Source organism: Mandrillus leucophaeus, unplaced genomic scaffold, assembly GCF_000951045.1.
Source record: "Mandrillus leucophaeus isolate KB7577 unplaced genomic scaffold, Mleu.le_1.0 Scaffold867, whole genome shotgun sequence".
Classification (NCBI taxonomy): Eukaryota; Metazoa; Chordata; class Mammalia; order Primates; family Cercopithecidae; genus Mandrillus; species Mandrillus leucophaeus.
The window spans coordinates 223568-241359 of record NW_012109441.1 but is presented as its reverse complement, the minus strand read 5'-3'; the positions used below and the strand labels follow the sequence as shown (position 1 = coordinate 241359).

Here is a 17792-nt window from a genome sequence, read left to right as displayed (position 1 = left end):
ATATATTTAGCCAACTGTGCCAAACTCTTAATTCTTATGTTTTAGATTATTTTTCTCTGTAGACAATTGTATCATCTCTGAATAATGAAAGTTTGCTTTATTTCACTCCTATCCTTTCAACTTTTTTTTGATCTGTTGTTAAAAGCCCCCCCATACCATGCCTAAGTAATAAGTAATCTCAATATTATATTCCATCTCATATAATAAAATTTGACTTCCTAAAAGGGCTTGCTTCTTTTTAATTCAATGTCAATGCTGGAATTTCAGTTCTTAGCCTTGAAACCCTGGTGAAAAAATTCTCAGCAAGAAGGAAAAAAATGTTCTCGCCTTCTCCTGAAGCTGGGGAGAACAATAAATGAAAACTGTTGTCATAAATGGTTATTTCTAACAATTTTTCAAACCCCTAGACTTCAGATATTTTGGACAGGACCTGACAAAATGACCCCTAACCTGTAAGACATCTATACTTTTGACCACTCATCTTTCTTAATAATTTAGTTCTCTGGTGATAATGTTTGAGTTTAAAATCTCAAGCTTCAAAAGATAACGTGATTTGTGAATTTTCTATCAAATCAGAAAAGAATCACTGGCATTGCTCTCTTCCCATACATGCATAGGATAAAATAGCTCTGCTGGACATTTTATTAATCAAAGAGCCTGAGAGACGGCTGAATGGCTGAACCAAGCAGAGAGAGTCAGGGGAGGGTAATTCCTTGCTGGGCCTTAAAAAGAGCCCACGAGATGGAAAAAAAAAAAAAAAAGGCCAAATAAGATGAACCTCTATTTAGGCCCCAATGAGAGCCTGCTTGACTCTGATCTTTCTTTAGCTGGCTCAACGTTTTGTTCTTAATTCTTTTTACTCAAAATCAAGAACTATTAGAAAATAAGAACAATTATGGAGTTTTGTTGTTGATTTCCACCTCTCTACATATATACATGGAATATATATCTCCTCCCAGTACACATGAACACATGCAAAAACATATTTAACTGAAACAAAAGTTTCATGAAACTATAGTTACTCTCATTACCTGTGATGCAGGCAAGTATTTTCAATCCTATTTTATTCTATTTCATTCTACTTGGAAAAAAAAAGTCTTTTGATCTCAACATAAATGGATTCTGACCTGCAGTTCCAAGCCAATACGTTACAGTAAGAGTAAATGTAGGGTTTCTCCCAGTTTTATCTGGCAGTCCCAAAGCCAGGATCAGAGTAACCGATGGAGCATCATCTGTACGGTCCACATCTGAGGAGGAGGTCTGGGAAAAGATCCAACATATAAGACGGGCGAGGAGGCTCAGGCCTGTAATCCCAGCACTTTAGGAGGCAGAGGCGGGAGGATAACTTGAGGTCAACAGTTCGAGACAAGCTATGCAAACATGGTGAAACCCTGTCTCTACTAAAAATACAGAAATTATCCAGGTGTGGTGGTGCGCACCTGTAGATCCAGCTCCTTGGGAGGCCGAGGCACGAAAACCGCTTGAACCCGGGAGGCGGAGGTTGCAGTGAGCCGAGATCACACGACTGCACTCCAGCCTGGGCGACAGAGGGAGACCCTGTCTCAAATAAAAAATAGTAATAATAATAATAAAATGTATCCCTAGTCTGGCTTTCAGGGTCTTAGATGAGGTTCAGAAGTGGACTTACGAGCCTTAGGAGCGCAGTCAGTGCTGTGGATTCCCACATCCATGGGACCTGCGATTTCGGGTTATTCTGTTCAGGGACAGATGATGTCCCTCATTTCTACCTACCAATGGACTGCTCAAGATTCTTATTTATCAAGTCAGTTGGAGTGGGCTTAAGTAAGTTCTCAGCCAAGGCTGTGGGGTCTGGAGGACCAGATACCCCGACCAAAAGCCCCCCCCTCCCACTTCTTTCACACGCCTGCCGCAGAGGTGCACGGGTGGGAGTGGGGAACTGAGGCAAGAAGCAGAGGAGGCGAGACCGAGAGAAGACAAACTACCCTAGAGGAAAAGCTCGAGCTGTTACCCCTCCCCACTTTTTCCGCCTTCCCTCTTCCCCCTCTTTCCTTTCTTGCCCCTCTCCAGCTTTTCTGGTCCAACCCTCTTCTGCGCCTAACACTGGCACCTCCTTTTCTTCCGGCTGATGAATAATTGTTGGCACAGCAGCCTCCCTGGGGCACTGAGGGGCGGGAAGGTTAGAAGGAGCCAGGGCTAGAGTCCTGGAAGGTGGCAGTCAGGTCGCAGGGCCACAGCAGACATTCTAGGACTCTCTCTTTCGGGTGTTTCTCCAGCGCCACGCAGGAGAAGACGGAGCCTGGGGGCTGCGACTGGAGGAGCGGGAAGCGCAGTATCGGGATCACGGCCCTGGGACCAGGAACAACGCAGACTCTCCAGAGCCAATTCCTACTTCAGCCAGCGCAAGGGCGCGACGACCTGGCGCGGAGCATCTCAGGCCGCCGGGGGGACCCCCCTAAGGGACTCGGAGGCATTTGCCTACCTTAGAAGTGGCAGAGAATAACCCGGCAGGGAGTTAAGCAGGCTCGGCCCACGGCGTTCGTCCCGCCTCCACGGCGCCGAGCCCTGATTGACGTTCAGCCAGGCCAATCATAGCCTCAGCGTCTGAGGCGCGCGGGGCTGGAGCGCCCAGGCACGTCCCCGGTTCCCAAGGATGCAAACTCTCTGGCGCGGCAGCCCGGGCTGCAGTACGCCTGAGGGGGTCCTCCCTGTCTGCGCCTCCCGCCGCCGGCCCTGAAAGGTCTGCACCTGAGGCTGGATACTTGGACAGAGGCAGACACTGCCGCTCAAAACCCCAAGGGCGGGGTGCCTACTGTACAGAGTCCGGGAACGCCTGCCTGGAAGAGTTCCGGCGGCTCCGCGAACACTTGGAGAAAGCGCTTGGATGCAGTTGCTGGGTGAGATTTGGGACGGTGGTTGTGTTTTCCAGAAGGCGCTCAGGCGGGGTGGTGAAGGAGGGATACAGACCTCTAGATTCCTCTCTCGTTGGGGTGAGGTGGGGGACAGCAGTGGGAGTAGTTCTCATCCCTGACCCTCCTCCGGGCCGGCCGACGGAGGAGAGAGAAGGGGAGGAAGAAGGGTCTGCCCAGGCCTTCAGACACTTTACTTTGTGGGAGATGTATGTATTCTGAGTGTCCCTGCTCTATGTATGTATTCTGAGTGTCCCTGCTCTGGAGGGATTGTTAAAGAATCCAGGTTCTTGGGGAGGGTCTTAGGAGAACATTCCAGGTAATATTCTTATTCTTCCTATTTTCACCGTGTTTTTTTGGGTACAACTTGTTCCCTTTAACCCGAGGTGGCCTTGGTGTCCGGCAGCTGTTTTCTCTGCCAGTCACCACCCTCTGGGCCTCACGTCTTCATCCCTCAAGTCCTCTGCCTCTGAGCTGCTACTTACATCTGGTCTGTTTCTACCTCTGCTGGACCAGAAGTTTGCATTAACGCCCCCACCCCATCCTGCAAGACCAGCGCCTCCAACCAAGCGCGCTCTCCTCTGAACCTAGAACCTGCTTGGAAATCTGAGTATTTCCTCTATGCCCAGGTGAAGATTGATGTCTGGGTTTCACATCTCCCGACTCTGTTGTGTACTATGTCGTTTCTCAGCTTGGTTATATGTGCCTCCATTGAGTGAACCATATCTCCAGAATTTCTCCTAACCCTCCCTGTATACTCCCCGGCAATCTTCTTTCTTTTTTTTCTCCAAATCCCCCTCCCCCCACCAGAAATAACTTTACCCCTGTGCCACTTCTTCTGGCATGGAGCACTAAGGAGCCGTACCACACCCAGTGCCAGAGGTGGAAGAGAAATGAGGTTTGAAATGTGGGGAACAAGAAGCTAATCTGTGGGAAATTCTTCCACTCCTCAGACGTGTAAAGATGTGTTGGAGACTCTCATAAATATATATTCAGTAATGCAGCATATGCTATGATGACTATGTATTCATTTTTTATGGGAATCAAGAATTCAGAATGATCAAAAATCCCTGTGTGTAGAAGACATAAATCTATAGGAATATCACACATAGTGAGCACAACGGTGAGTGAAATCCCATGTTTCATGCTTCCCAGCAGTCCCAAAGGGAGCCTCCAAATGTGTACAAGATTCAGACTCCATGTAACCTGCATCTGTCTATGCACTAGCTATGTGAGCTGTTACCTCAATCTTGATGAGGTTACTCCGGAAGTCTGGGATCTTGATTTTTGCCTGTCACTGATCACCTGGCTACAGGAAAGGAGACCTAAATCCAGAACTTAAATGTATGAACACCAGGTCTGTGGGCACTAGACCTTAGAAGTAGGTGGCTATTGGCTGGTCCCTTCTGGAGTGAGGCAGACATACCTATGCCATATGCAACATGAAAGGTTGCCTGAGCCCCTCAGCCTGAGGTAGAGTAAGGAGGGAGAGGTGGATAGGGACTTTCTTCTCAGACCAGGGAAATCAGAAGCCATCAGATGCCTTCAGTAGAGAATCCAGCACAAAGAAGATCATAAGTCGTCTCCTCTCCACTTCTCTATAGTCATCATGGACATAATTGCTAGCCTACCTTTCCTTGGTACTCTGGTTAGTAGAGTGAAGTTGAGATAATATAGGTGAAAAAACTGAGCAGAAAGGGAGTGAGGATACGGGGCCTCTACAGTTTGCCTCATGGGTTTCCCACTCTAAATAGATGAGGTACACAACATTCTGGCAGTGTCACACTAGGGCCAGAGTTGGTAGCTCACAGATGTACGACAGAGGATGGAAGGAGTATGCCTCTCAGGCAGGCAAGTTTAGCCTGGTCGACAGAGGATGTGGCTTAAAAGTTACTGCCTACAAGACCAGTGCATGCAAGTGAGTCCCTGCTGCTGCTTGGGTCAGAGGAGAAGAGGCAGAAGGCTGATGAAAACTCACCAACTGGTGGTCAGTCTGAGAAGCAGTCAAGATAGAGAACTGCAAAATTAACAGCACAAGTTTTTCAGGAGTCTCAGTGCCCAATGTGAGGTCTACCAGGGATGCCCAGCCCCTATGGTCTGAGCCCCAGGAGCCTGGTCTGGATGTGGATGCCCTCTGCTTATTCATAGAGACCTGGGAAGCTGAGCCAGGAACCTGGATAGTGACCAGAAACACACCCAGACATCTGAGAAATGCTTCCCTTATATCCAAGAGATCCCTGTGTGTAGAACACATGAATCTATTGGAATATCACACACAGTGAGCAAAGTCTTCTTACACTTACTAAACTCTCTCCGTAGATTTACTAAATTTTTCATCAGTTATTTAATGGAGGGAAACCAGGTCCCAGACTCGATTTAAAAAAAAAAAAACTCTTTAGGTGAGCGTGTATGCATGTGTAAATTGTAGTATACAGTGGTATGATTGGATAGTCAAAGGAATATCTAAGCCAAGTGTACCTAAGGAGTAAATTTGGAGTCAGAGGAAGTTGGTCATTGTAGGAAAGTAACTGTTGCAAGAAAGATTTCTTGGAATGTAATTATCTAATGTGAGGCATTTATGCCTCTTTTCCTCCATGTTTCTAGTTTCTGCCTTGGGTTTGGCATTTATTTATCCTGCTTCAAGTATAAGACTAATGGTTTATTCGAGGGCCCACAACTTCTGCTTCTGCCCTGGCTTCACACAGATCATTTTCTCTTCTCAAGTCATTGTATTTTCACTGGTAGTGAAAGAAGGTAATATCTTCATCTTCAAATAAATTAGGGGGAGGGGTTCAAATTATGAGGGAAAAGAAAAATTGGTGGTTCTGCTATGGGGAAGAGTTGCTGAAAATTAAAGGACACCTGCTGAGCTGAAGAGAGCTTTGGGGTTTGGTAATTTGGGGTGTGAGGTGGGTCTTCAAGAATGCCATGGGCTTCAAGACTACTGTGTCTCTCCCTTAGTATTTTCCTCCTCAGTTTGAGAGGAATTCCTGGTAAAGGACTGAAAGAAATGTCCACTCCATCATGTCTCTGCTGACACCTAGCTTCTCTTCTCCAGTTATAAGTCTGTTTTCCTATTGGGGTAACACAAGAAGGAGGAAGAATAGCTCAGGTCTTCCCTTCACATCTCTCCTACAAGGATTGTGAAATGTCATATGCCTCTTCCCATAGACTTAGATAGACCTAAAATTGTCAACATGTGTCCAGATAGTTGCAAAAAAATATGATTTCCAACATATTCTCCATATTAACACTTTACAGTAAAACTGTTAGTCACTCATATGTTCAATTCAATCTAAATATCATAATGTTTTGACACCCATTATCATTAATTTTAAAAATATATAAACAACCTCTTAATGGTTGGAAATTTTACATTGCTCTTTTTTTTCCCCCTTTGAATCCATATTTTTATTCTCCCCCTCCCTGCAGAATTTTTCTTTTTTTTTTTTCTTTTTTTTTTTTGAGTTCTCAACCCTGGTTGCATCCTAATATAATTTTTTTTTTTGTTCTTGGAAATCTTTTATTGAGCCACCTATTATGCTTCTTTGCAACAAAATATGTTCTTACACTGCATTTTTAATTTCTTGTTCCAAGTGTTTAAAAAGTTATATGGGCTGGGTGCAGTGGCCCACACCTGTAATCCCAGCACTTTGTGAGGCGGAAGCAGGAGGATTACTTGAGCCCAGGAGTTCAAGACCAGCCTAGGCAACATAGGGAAACCTCATCTCTACAAAAAAAAAAAAAAAAAAATGCTGGACATGGTGGCTCCTGCCTGTAGTGTCAGCTACTTGGGAGGCTGAGGTAGGAGGATCACTTGAGCCCAGGAGGTTGAGGCTGCAGTGAGCCATGATCATGCCACTGCATGCACTCTAGCCTGGATGACAGAGTGAGATGCTGTCTCAAAAAAAAAGGTGTATGGATTAAGATAGGATTACCAACTGTTAGAGATCAAAATAATGTCAATACAGATTGGATATGCTTTATTTGAAATGCTTGGGACCAAAAGTGTTTTGGATTTCAGATTATATTGGATTTTAAAATATTTGTATGTATATAATGAGATACCTTGGGGCCGGGACCCAAGTCTAAACATGAAATTCACTTATGTTTCTTATATACATTATGCACATAGCCTGAAGGTAATTTTATACAATATTAAAATAATTTTGTATGTGAAACAAAGTCGTGTTAAGTACAGTACTTACATGTGGCATCATATTGGTGCTCAAAAAGTTTCAGATTTTGGAGCATTTCAGGTTTTCTGATGAGGGATGCTCAATCTGTAATACACATTTTGGTAAATAAAAGTATAAGTTTGTAAAGGTAAAATTTAACTGGAAATGCATCTCTTAATGAGATAGATAGGGACTTTATTTTCCCAATTTCATGTTGACAAATGTTACTTATTGTTAATGAATCTGGGCTGTATATTATTTCAATTTAAAAAAATTTAACATGAAAGAACTAAGGAATCTTGATCATATAAATGAATGAGAAAATAAAGACTTGTTGAGGCAACTTGACTCCATTTTAAAAATTTCTTCTTAGTCATATGCAAGACTCACGTAATGGGCTATTATTAAATAATATTTTTAATAATCTGTCGGCTGACAACCTTATACCTATAAGGTTCTTCTTCAATTTTGTTGAAAGCAAAGAATTAGAAACCACTTGACTTGCAAAACTATTTTTATACATACACTTTCAGTTTTTAGAACCATACCAAAGACTTCACAAAGTCTTATAAATAACTAATAATTATACCTGCTGCTCTTTCACTTAGAGATACCTTGTTCATGAATCTCAAATTGGATAAAACTAGGGTGAAAGAAAAACAACCCCACACACACAAAATTGGAGATAAAAAATCAATAGATTCTTAATAAATATGTCTTCATTTTTTATGTCATCTGGAAGTGCCTTTTAAAACTATGACAGAGATAGTGCTGTATAGTTTACAGTACGTGTGTATGTGTTTAATTTCATTATTGTACAAAATGGTTAATTTTATAATCATGCATTTGATAGATGTAGAACAGTGTGTCAACCTCCAAGCAGGAGAAATTAATCCAAAATAAATGAAACTGGATTTCTAAAGTTTAGAACATCACATCCAAGATTGCATTTGGGAACATTTTGTTTTGTATCCATACACAAATGAATTTCTGTTTTTAAGAACATAATTTAATCTACTTAATGGAAATCAACAGCAAAATGAAGAGAAGGTATTGGATAATTAATAAATATAGGTTTACAGAAATTCTATTACTGACTGCAATTATGTGCATTAATTACAGCAGAATCCACAAAATATTTCCATCAAATTAAATCTTACTCTAGGAGGTATATGATAAAAATAAATAAATGAACAGAGAAATAACAACATACTGTAAACTGTTACCCAAGTAGAAAAATACATTTACGTGATCCAGAAATCTTTGGTAAAAATTAATGAAAATATTTCCCCTATTAGTCAGAAGAAGTTCAAGAAAACATACATTAAAATACCTTCAATATGTGTGTGTTTTACTCCAAGATGTGATGTTGATCTGTGAGAAATTAATGTTGAGTGTTTTGCCTCCACTGCCTTGAAATAATGCAAAATAAGCAACTGAGCTGGGGGCAGTGGCTCATCCCTATAATCCCAGTGTTTTAGAAGCCAAGGAGGGAGGATCGCTGGAGCCTGGGTGACAGAATAAGACTCCCTCTCTCTCTCTCTCTCTCTCTCTCTCTCTCTCATATATATATAGATATATATATATATGCAACTGAAGCGCAGATGGGACACAGGTAAATGGGAGAATTCACCAAGCTCTTTGTTAGTATTTAGAGTGTTTCATAGAAAGCTAATATTTCTTCACTTTTTTTTTTTTGACAAATTTATAATATCCTAGCTCTGAGACAAAAATTGGGAACCTCAGCATGAGTTTGTCACCTGAATGAAATTAAAAAAAAAAAAAAAATCACGTTGAAGGCTGGGTGCAGTAATACATGCCCATAGTCCCAGCTACTCTGGAGGCTGAGGCAGGAGGATCACTTGAGCCCAGAAGTTCAGGAATTCGAGACTGGCTTGAGCAATATTGCAAGACTTCATTTCAAAACAAACAGGAAAAAACCCACCACCTTCAGTATTTCTTGCCAAAGCAAAGGAGCCATTCGTTCTTTACAGTGGTCAGGAAAGGAAGCATCAAGGCCATCAAATGAAAAATTTTCAGCATTTCAGCTTCTCTGCTCAGGGAAATATATGAATCTAGAATATCACAACATAAGCCAGAACTGCCCCATTTCTCATGCCACATGTCACTCTTAAGGTTACTCAACCTCGAGCATGGTTGGCATTTGGGGCTGAATGGCATTTGGGGCTTTATTGTAAGGGGCTGTCCTGGGCATTGTAGGATGTTCATGAGCTACCTCAGTCTCCACGCACTAGATGCCAGTAGCATTGACCCCTGATCCCTCTACCCAAGTTGTGACAACTAAAAACGTCTCCGGATAATGGAGGAACCTTAAATGCGTATTGCTAAGGAAAAGCCAATCTGAAAGGATTACATATCGTATGAGTCCAACTATATGGTAATCTGGAAAAGGCAAAACCATGGAGACAGTAAAAAGGTAGTGGTTACCAGTGGTCCATGGCAAGGGCTGGATGAATGGGTGGAGCACAAAGGATTTTTAAGGCAGTGAAATTATTTTGAATGATGTTGTAATGGTGGATACATGTCATACCTTTGTCAAAACCAGTAAAATATACAGCACAAAGAGTGAACCCTAGTGTAAACTATGGACTTTACTTAATAACGTATCAATATTGACTCACCAATTTTAACAAATGTACCACACTAATACAAGATGTTACTAATAGTGGAAACTGGAGGGAAGAGGGCATGAGGGGACATATGGGAACTCTGTAATTCCTGTTCAATTTTTCTGTAACTGTTAAACTGTCCAAGAAAAGTCTGTTTTTATAAATGGAGGCATGGTTTTATATGGATCAAAATACCATGGTTGCCTTTTTATTTTACACATGGTGAAATTAGAGCAGGACATATTTTAAACTCAAAATTCACAAAATTAATTTATGAAAATGTTTACCCAGATCAAGCATATTAAAGAAACTTAGATTAATATTGTTACCTTGAATTTAATTTACTGAGTAATCCTCTAAGACTCCTCTACACATTATTAATCTAGAAGGATTTTTGAAGTCCTTTAATGACAGTTATTGGTCTACAGTCAAATTGCATATCTCCATTAAACTAGAGTTGTATTTTTCTATTTTCTGATCCAGAAACTTTTTAGGAACAGGAAATGTTTATTTTAGAAAACAAGAACACTTCTTAAGCATTTGCTGTTAACAGTTATTTTCACATGTGCTTGTACTTACTTTACACTTGTCAGAACATAGTATTTACCTTTGAACCAAGGTTTTATAATAAGCAAGCACTTTTTTTATTTAAAAGGCACATTTTCCAAGTAAAAAAAATCATTAAAAATTCAGTCCTCTGAAGGCTAATTTCTTTAAATCATTTAACCTACTTGTTTAAGGTATAGATTGGAATTTTTCTCAGCACTCTCTTGAAAACAGGTGACAGTGGAACCTTGTTAGGTTCACAAATCCTAGACTTTGATTATATAGCCCAGGCTCAAATTTTTCTCGAATGTTATGGACATTCAAAGCATTAGGAGTCTTGGTTTCATTTCTTGTTTTTTTTTTCTTCTGGGTATATTTGAGACTCATCGTGGATTCAAATAAATTAATAATAATTTCACAAAACTGATAAAAATGGGAGCTCCGTTGAACATGAGAGACATTGATTAGTATTTTATAACATCCTCCAAATGAGGATCCCATCGCTAATTTAGATGCTTCTTTCAAAGGAGGCTCCTTTCCTTCGTTGTCCATAATATAGTCACACCAGTCCTGAAAAAAACATGCAAGAGACTCCAGATCTTTATATTTCATACTCTGAAGTCATACAAGCGGATCTGCATTTCCTCCAGTGGAAACTGTATAGCTGGTCATCTTTCCAGGACCCTTTTATCAAGAAACAATGCAGCTTCTACATTTGTGCTGCTTCTACACCAAAACAGCTGGAATCTATATGGTATGGTTCTGGATGCTCTTGTATACCTCACTCTTCATTTCTCACCTAACCCATGTGCTATGGTTTGAATGTTTCTACCCTGCAAAACTCATGTTGAAATGTAATTGCTATTGTAACAGTATTAATAGGTGAAATCTTTAAGAGGTGATTAGGGTGGGATTGGTGATGTTATAAAAGGGTTGAGTTCAGCCCCTTCTCACTCGCTCTCTCAGCCTTCCATCTTCCTCTGTGTGATATGCAACAAAAAAGCCCTTCCCAGATGCCAGCATCTTGATTTTGGACTTCTCAACCTACAGAACTGTAAACCAATAAATTTCTGTTCTTTGTAAATTACCTAGTCTGTGATATTCTGATATAGTAGCACAAAATGGACTATGACACCATGTGTTTGCACAGAAAGAAAAAAAATTTCATACGATAATTGCCCCTTAATCTGCAGAGAATATGTTCTAATATCCTCAGTGGATGCCTGAAACTGCAGATAGTACCAAACCATAATATACACTACGTTTTTGTTCCCCATACATACCCATGATAAAGTTTAGTTTATAAGTTAGGCAGAGTAAGAGATTAACAATAACTAATAATGAAATAGAAGCGTTATAATGATGTGCTGTGATAAAAGTTACGTGGCTGACACTTCTTTTTCTTCCTCTTTCTCTCAAAATATCTTAATATTTTTAAGCCATTGGTAACTGAAACTGCAGAAAGTGAAACTGTAGATAAACTGTTAACTCTATTTAAACAATAAAAGAAATAGTTATATTCTTGGGAAAATTGACAATTATCCAGCAGCCCCTTTGCAAAGAAAAAAAAAAAAAATGCATGTATTGGAAAAAATCTCAACCACAGGGTTCCCTAAGCTTTGCAAACACCAAACAGCATCCACCTATCCATCTTCAGAGAGCAACAGTTTTACTGTTATTTAGAAAAAGCAACCATTTCAGGTGCAGTTTTTGCACCTCAGCACTTCCCAGCTCTCTATTAATGTGGGACAACTCACTATCCCTGACTTCAGTTTTTGTGAAGCTAGATGCCTCACTAGAGTCTAAACTCAGGCTAATTGGAGATCGTAAAATTTTAGATGCTTGCTAGAGGTAGAACACAATTTTGATTGGAAACTTTCCAGCAACCAATTCTAAAAGGTGTTAATGGTGACTATTTTCTAAAACAAATCTGAAGAGTAACTAATATGATAAGACCAGAAATATATTTCTCTGGTAAGTCCCTATAAAAAGAAAGCTAGGTAATTAAATAATCTCTCAACAATATTGTTTTAGGAAACCCAGTAGAGAGTTTCACAGGCCTGTTTCTTATGGGATTGCTCAATGTAAGTAAATACTATCAAACCAAAAAGTAACTTTGTAACAGGAATTCTACAGAGCCCCGATACCTTACAGAATGATGAGTACAACAATAGAAACAAATAGAAGATAACCTAGAAAAATAAAGCGAATAACTCTTAATGGCATGAGTTAGGTTAAGAAAAGCTGCCTGGAAAAAGACATCTGAATAGAATTTTAATAGACACAGCTAGGAATTTCCCAAGCAGGTAGAAGAAGGGGGACATTCCAGGCAAAGGAAACCATGTGAATACAAAGGTAGGGAGTCATGAATCAATATGTTCGTTTTTGGTTTTGTTTTTGTTTTAAAAAAGAGCTATAATAGGCTGGGCACGGTGGCTGTAATCCCAGCACTTTGGGAGGCTGAAACAGGTGGATCACTTGAGCCCAGGAGTTCAAGACCAACCTGGGCAACATGGTAAAACACTGTCTACAAAAATAAAAAAGTTAGCCCTGTGCAGTGGCGTGCACCTGTGGTCCCGGCTACTTGGGAGGCTGAGGCGAAAGGAGCGCTGGAGGTGGGAGTTGGAGATTGCAGTGAGCAGAGATCATACCACTGCACTCCAGCCTGAGCGACAGAGACTCTGTCTAAAAAAAAAAAAAAGAAAAAAGAAAAAAAAAAGCTGTAATAAGATCTGCTTGCTAGACAATACAGTGAAATGAGGTAAGCTGAGGAGGTGGGCAGTGGCCTCTTACTCTATGTAAGATTTGACATTATAAAGTAAGTTGCCAGAGTTCTGAATGAGGGCATTAGAAATAGTAATGAACAGGAGAGCATACACTTCAGAGCTGTCTGCTGTCTGGGAGGTGGAATTTACACTAAGTACGAGTAATAGAATGAAGGGGTTGGGGGAACGGTAAGAATCTAGGGTGAGTGTAAATCTTCTGGTTCAGGGGATAAACAACAGGAAGTCATTGAAATCTATTGGCCTATCTTGCATTTTGAAATGATTTTTACTCATGTAAGATTCTGTAACATTACATGGTCATTAGAAAATACCTGTTTACTGGATTATGCAGGTATTTGAAATGTTCAAACATTTCATGCAATATCAAAAACTCAGACTGGCTGCAGTGGCTCATGCCTGTAATCCCAGCACACTGGGAGGCCAAGGCAGGAGTACTGTCTGAGCCCAGGAGTTCAAGACTAGCCTGGGCTGCATGGCAAGACCCCATCTCTACAAAAATTTTTTATATTTGCCAAGAGTGGTGGTGCACATCTGTGGTCTCAGCTACTTGGGAAGCTGAGGCAGGAGGATCACTTGCACCCATAAGGTCGAGGCTGCATTCAGTGAGCCCTGGTCATGCCACTGCAATCCAGCCTTGACAATAGAGCAAGACCCTGTCTCAAAAAAAATATCATATTCATTACTGTTGCTGCTGATATCAGAAAAAGTTCTAAGTACCCCACAGTAGCAGATACAATCTTTTCAAAATTCCAACTTCTACTTTTAAAAGTTTAAATTTTAGCACTGGCAACAAATATAACTAGTTGTTTTCCCTAAAGTAATAGTATCACTGTTTATTTTCAAGAAAATGTCTGCCAGATTCCCAAGTCTGAATAATCAATTTTCTGTCACTTTTTTTTTCCAAGTGAAAAGATGGTGTTTCCATTAAAGAAAAGAAAAAGTGGCTAATTCAGCTTGCAACTCAAACAAGTGTTTTTCCTAGAGACAACTACATTTCAGCATGCAGTAGAAGTGTTTTATGGGTACATCACATTGTGTCACAAAGAATATTTTTTAAATGTGCTTAAGGGTTGAGATTTAATAAAAAATAATTTTTACAGCTTCATCAAGGACATTAGTAAAACTGATTTTTTTTTTTTTTTACTACGAATGTGTGGTAGTGAAGAATACAATGACTAATAATAAAATTTGGTGCCATTGCCTTAATTCGTGCTAAGACACCAGTCATTTTACCCACCATTGAATAAAATCCACCATTTTTGCACCATCAGTGCAAATGTTAACACAGTTAACACAGTTGTGGAGGATAAACCACCAGATTCAAAAAAGTCATATAACACTTTTAATGTTTCAGAACCTCTGTTGCCCAGAATTCACATAAAAGAAGATCATCAATGGTCAGTTGGTGCCGATACCCGACGAATGAAAGCAAAGCAGGATGTATAGCCATCTGTAGATCAGTCCCTTTGTAAGGCTAAGGTACAAATCTTTAGATGACTTTTTTTTTTTTGAGACGGAGTCTCACTCTGTCACCCAGGCTGGAGTGCAGTGGTGAGATCTCGGCTCACTGCAAGCTCTGCCTCCAGGGTTCACGCCATTCTCCCTCAGCCTCCCGAGTAGCTGGGACTACAGGTGCCTGCCACCACACCCGGCTAATTTTTTGGATTTTTAGTGGAGATGGGGTTTCACCGTGTTAGCCAGGATGATCTCAATCTCCTGACCTCGTGATCCAACTGCCTTGGCCTCCCAAAGTGCTGGGATTACAGGCGTGAGCCACTGCGCCTGGCCTAGATGACATATTAACTCAGTCTTTATGTTTGCAGTTAAATCTTTAATTTGGCAAGTTACTGCATCATTGGAAAATGCCAGCACTATGCATTCTTGTGATTTTTCATCCAGCAGGTGTTCAGCAATGTCAACTGTTCAAGCCTCTATTAGTCTCTTTGCTTGTGTGTGCTCCTCCAGTCAATAAAATATGATGGCTTATCCTGTCAGAAGCTTTTAAAGAGTGTATTACATCTACATTTAGGTTATTTAATTCTCTTTTTTTAAATAAACTCTGAATGATTAGTCCTAAAATGATACTGCAAATTTGTTGGAACCATATTAGTGTTTGAAAATGTTTTACTGTGCAAGACACAATGTGATAAATTATTAACATCTATAAAGCTGAAGGAAATATCACTTTCAACATATTTTTGTTATGTGTAGTTGTACTCAGTTTCTTTGGAATAGATTTCTCCTTTTTATGAGGAATCAGATAACTTGCTGATATGTCAGTGTCATCCTTTTCAGCATCTCTAGACATAGGCAATCTAGACACCAGAAAATGTGTTTTTCTCATCTCCCTTTTTAAAGCCAGCCATCCACCCTATTCAGATAAAATTTTTTTAGTTAAAAAAGTTTTTGAAAAATATATTATTGCAGAACAACAAAGTAAACATAATTTTTGTTATGTTTCTGTGTAAAAGCAGAAAAAACTTTAGGATTTAAAAATGATTTCTTGGAAGATAATGAGGTTACAGAGATTATAACAGGTATAACTGAAAATAGTTGTTAGAGCACTGTAGAAAATAAACAATTTCTGAAAACTACATATTTATACCGTAAACTCACTACATTTGAAAACTCTAGAAAATACAATACACAGGCATACAATCTGTTAGGTGTCAGAGAAATAGTCATCATTATTCATCACATGCCATTGTAGTCCTTGGTGAACTCTTCTGTACACTTACGAGAGTCAGACTAAAAAAAAAGGCGAATAACATCTTAGTTTTCTGAGTATTTTTGACCTTGTTGATCCTCTAAAAGGATCCAAGGGATCTCTGCCTCCCAACATCCCCAGGAATCCTCTGATCACATTTTGAGAACTGTTGGATAAGTCAGTTAATATTGCAGGAACATAGGCTATCTCCATGGGGAAAAAATGAAATCCCCAGATCTCTACCTCACACCATCACTAAAATAAATTGTAAATGAAATAAAGGGCTAAATGTGAAAAGGTAAAGGTTTAAAGCTTTGGGGGGGAAATGTAGAATAACTTTATTATCTCAAAATAGATACCCTAACAATAGCACGTGCTGAAAGAGAAATGTGAAGAAATGGGAATTTGCATAGAATCTTGGTGGAAAGGTTAGTTTTCCCACTTATTTCGACTACTTATTTCACATATGCAGTGTTGTACAAATTTAAAGAGACCAGTATCCTACAGACAAGCAATTCTATGTTTATGTGCCCTAGAGACCTGAAGACATTCTCAAATACATAAGCGAAGAAGTATGCATAAGGATGTTCATTGCAGGTTTGCTTATAATTAGTGGAAAGTCAGGGGATGCCCATCAGTGAATAAAAAAGTAAATAAAATTGTGTTGCCTTTCTACAATATATTTTGTGCAACCATTAAAACAAACTAAATATCCATATTTCACAAGGACAAGTCTCATAACATAATAACAAATGATATGTACTAACTTTAAACTAGTAATTACATCTGGGGAGGGAAAAGAAAGGTGGACCTGAAGTCAGGTGCAAACAGCACAACTGTATTTGAGTAGTGGTTGCATGACCATTGTTCCATGTATTTTTTGTATGTTACAAATATTTACTATTAATTATAACAACATACGGTGTACTCTAACTCCTTCATGCTGCTAATTATAGAATATCTACTTTGTTGACTAAACCCTTTGGCTGTGTGTGTGTGTATATATATATAGCCTATTTCCGTTCATGGTTCTGTGGGTAAATAACTGTTGACTTTTTTCCTCTGCTTAGTATTTTAAAAAATCTATTAGTTTATCAATCTCTTACTGAGTTTTAGTTTTAATATTTGTATTAAGTATTTTAAACACACAAAGACTAGTGAACACCCATTACCCAAACACCCAGCTTTATTAAATCTTAGTATTTTGTCCTATTTGTTTCAATAGTTTTTTTATAAATCAGTGACTATAGTAAAATTGATACCTCTGAATCCTTCCATTTTCTTTTCACCACCCCCAAATATAACCACCAATGTGAAGTCAGTTTTATTTACCATTGCTATGCATGTTTTTAATATGTTTACTAAATGTTTATGAATTCTTAAGCATTATAAAGCATTATGTTATAGAGTTTTTAAGTTTTATAAAATATTATCTGATATCGTTACTTTAAGGAAACCTGCAGTAACCCCTTCGGAAAAAGAATAATCACACGTAATTTGTTACATATTAAAATAACTGCTCCTAAATAGTGATGTGGCCTTGGGCAAGCTTTTTCAAGTTTCTCTGAGCTCCAACTTTTCCTTATCTGTGTGATAAAAGAATATGAGACTATGTCTGCGCTCTCTTTCAGATTATAAGTCTGTATAAATTATTCAACCTAAATGTTCCCATTGGTTTACTTAAAGGATAGTTTTGTCCACTTATGAACAACTCTGTTTCATCAAAATTAGAATTTACTGAATGTTCATTAGTTTTAACTTTTTTAAGTGGTTTGTCACAGAATTCTTTCAATGCTGAGATTTTCAAATATATTGCAACCATCGAGAGGACATTCATGAATATTCACTATGAGCCTGATGCTATGCAAGGTGTCAGAGATACAAGAGGGAACTTGACAGGTACAGTCTGTCCCCCACAAAGCTTATGGCTGAGTTTTTAAAATATAATTCAAGCTTTTCAGGAACACAGTCAATCCATAAAGCAATAGGGAGAAACGTTTCCAATATCAAGAGGCACTGATGAATGAATGTATGAATGCCTAAATTTTATAACTATT

The 17792-nt window shown here is 39.4% G+C and overlaps 1 protein-coding gene across 1 annotated transcript in view; it reads right to left on the bottom strand.

Moving 5' to 3' along the window:
* LOC105531122 (protein phosphatase inhibitor 2-like) overlaps window positions 1–1691 on the bottom strand; it is a 15949-nt gene extending 14258 nt beyond the window's left edge. The window contains 2 exon segments of the mRNA XM_011968953.1: window positions 1153–1247; window positions 1649–1691. Of these exon segments, the coding sequence (XP_011824343.1) occupies window positions 1153–1247; window positions 1649–1691 (138 nt within the window).
* Window positions 1692–17792: the final 16101 nt, after the last annotated feature.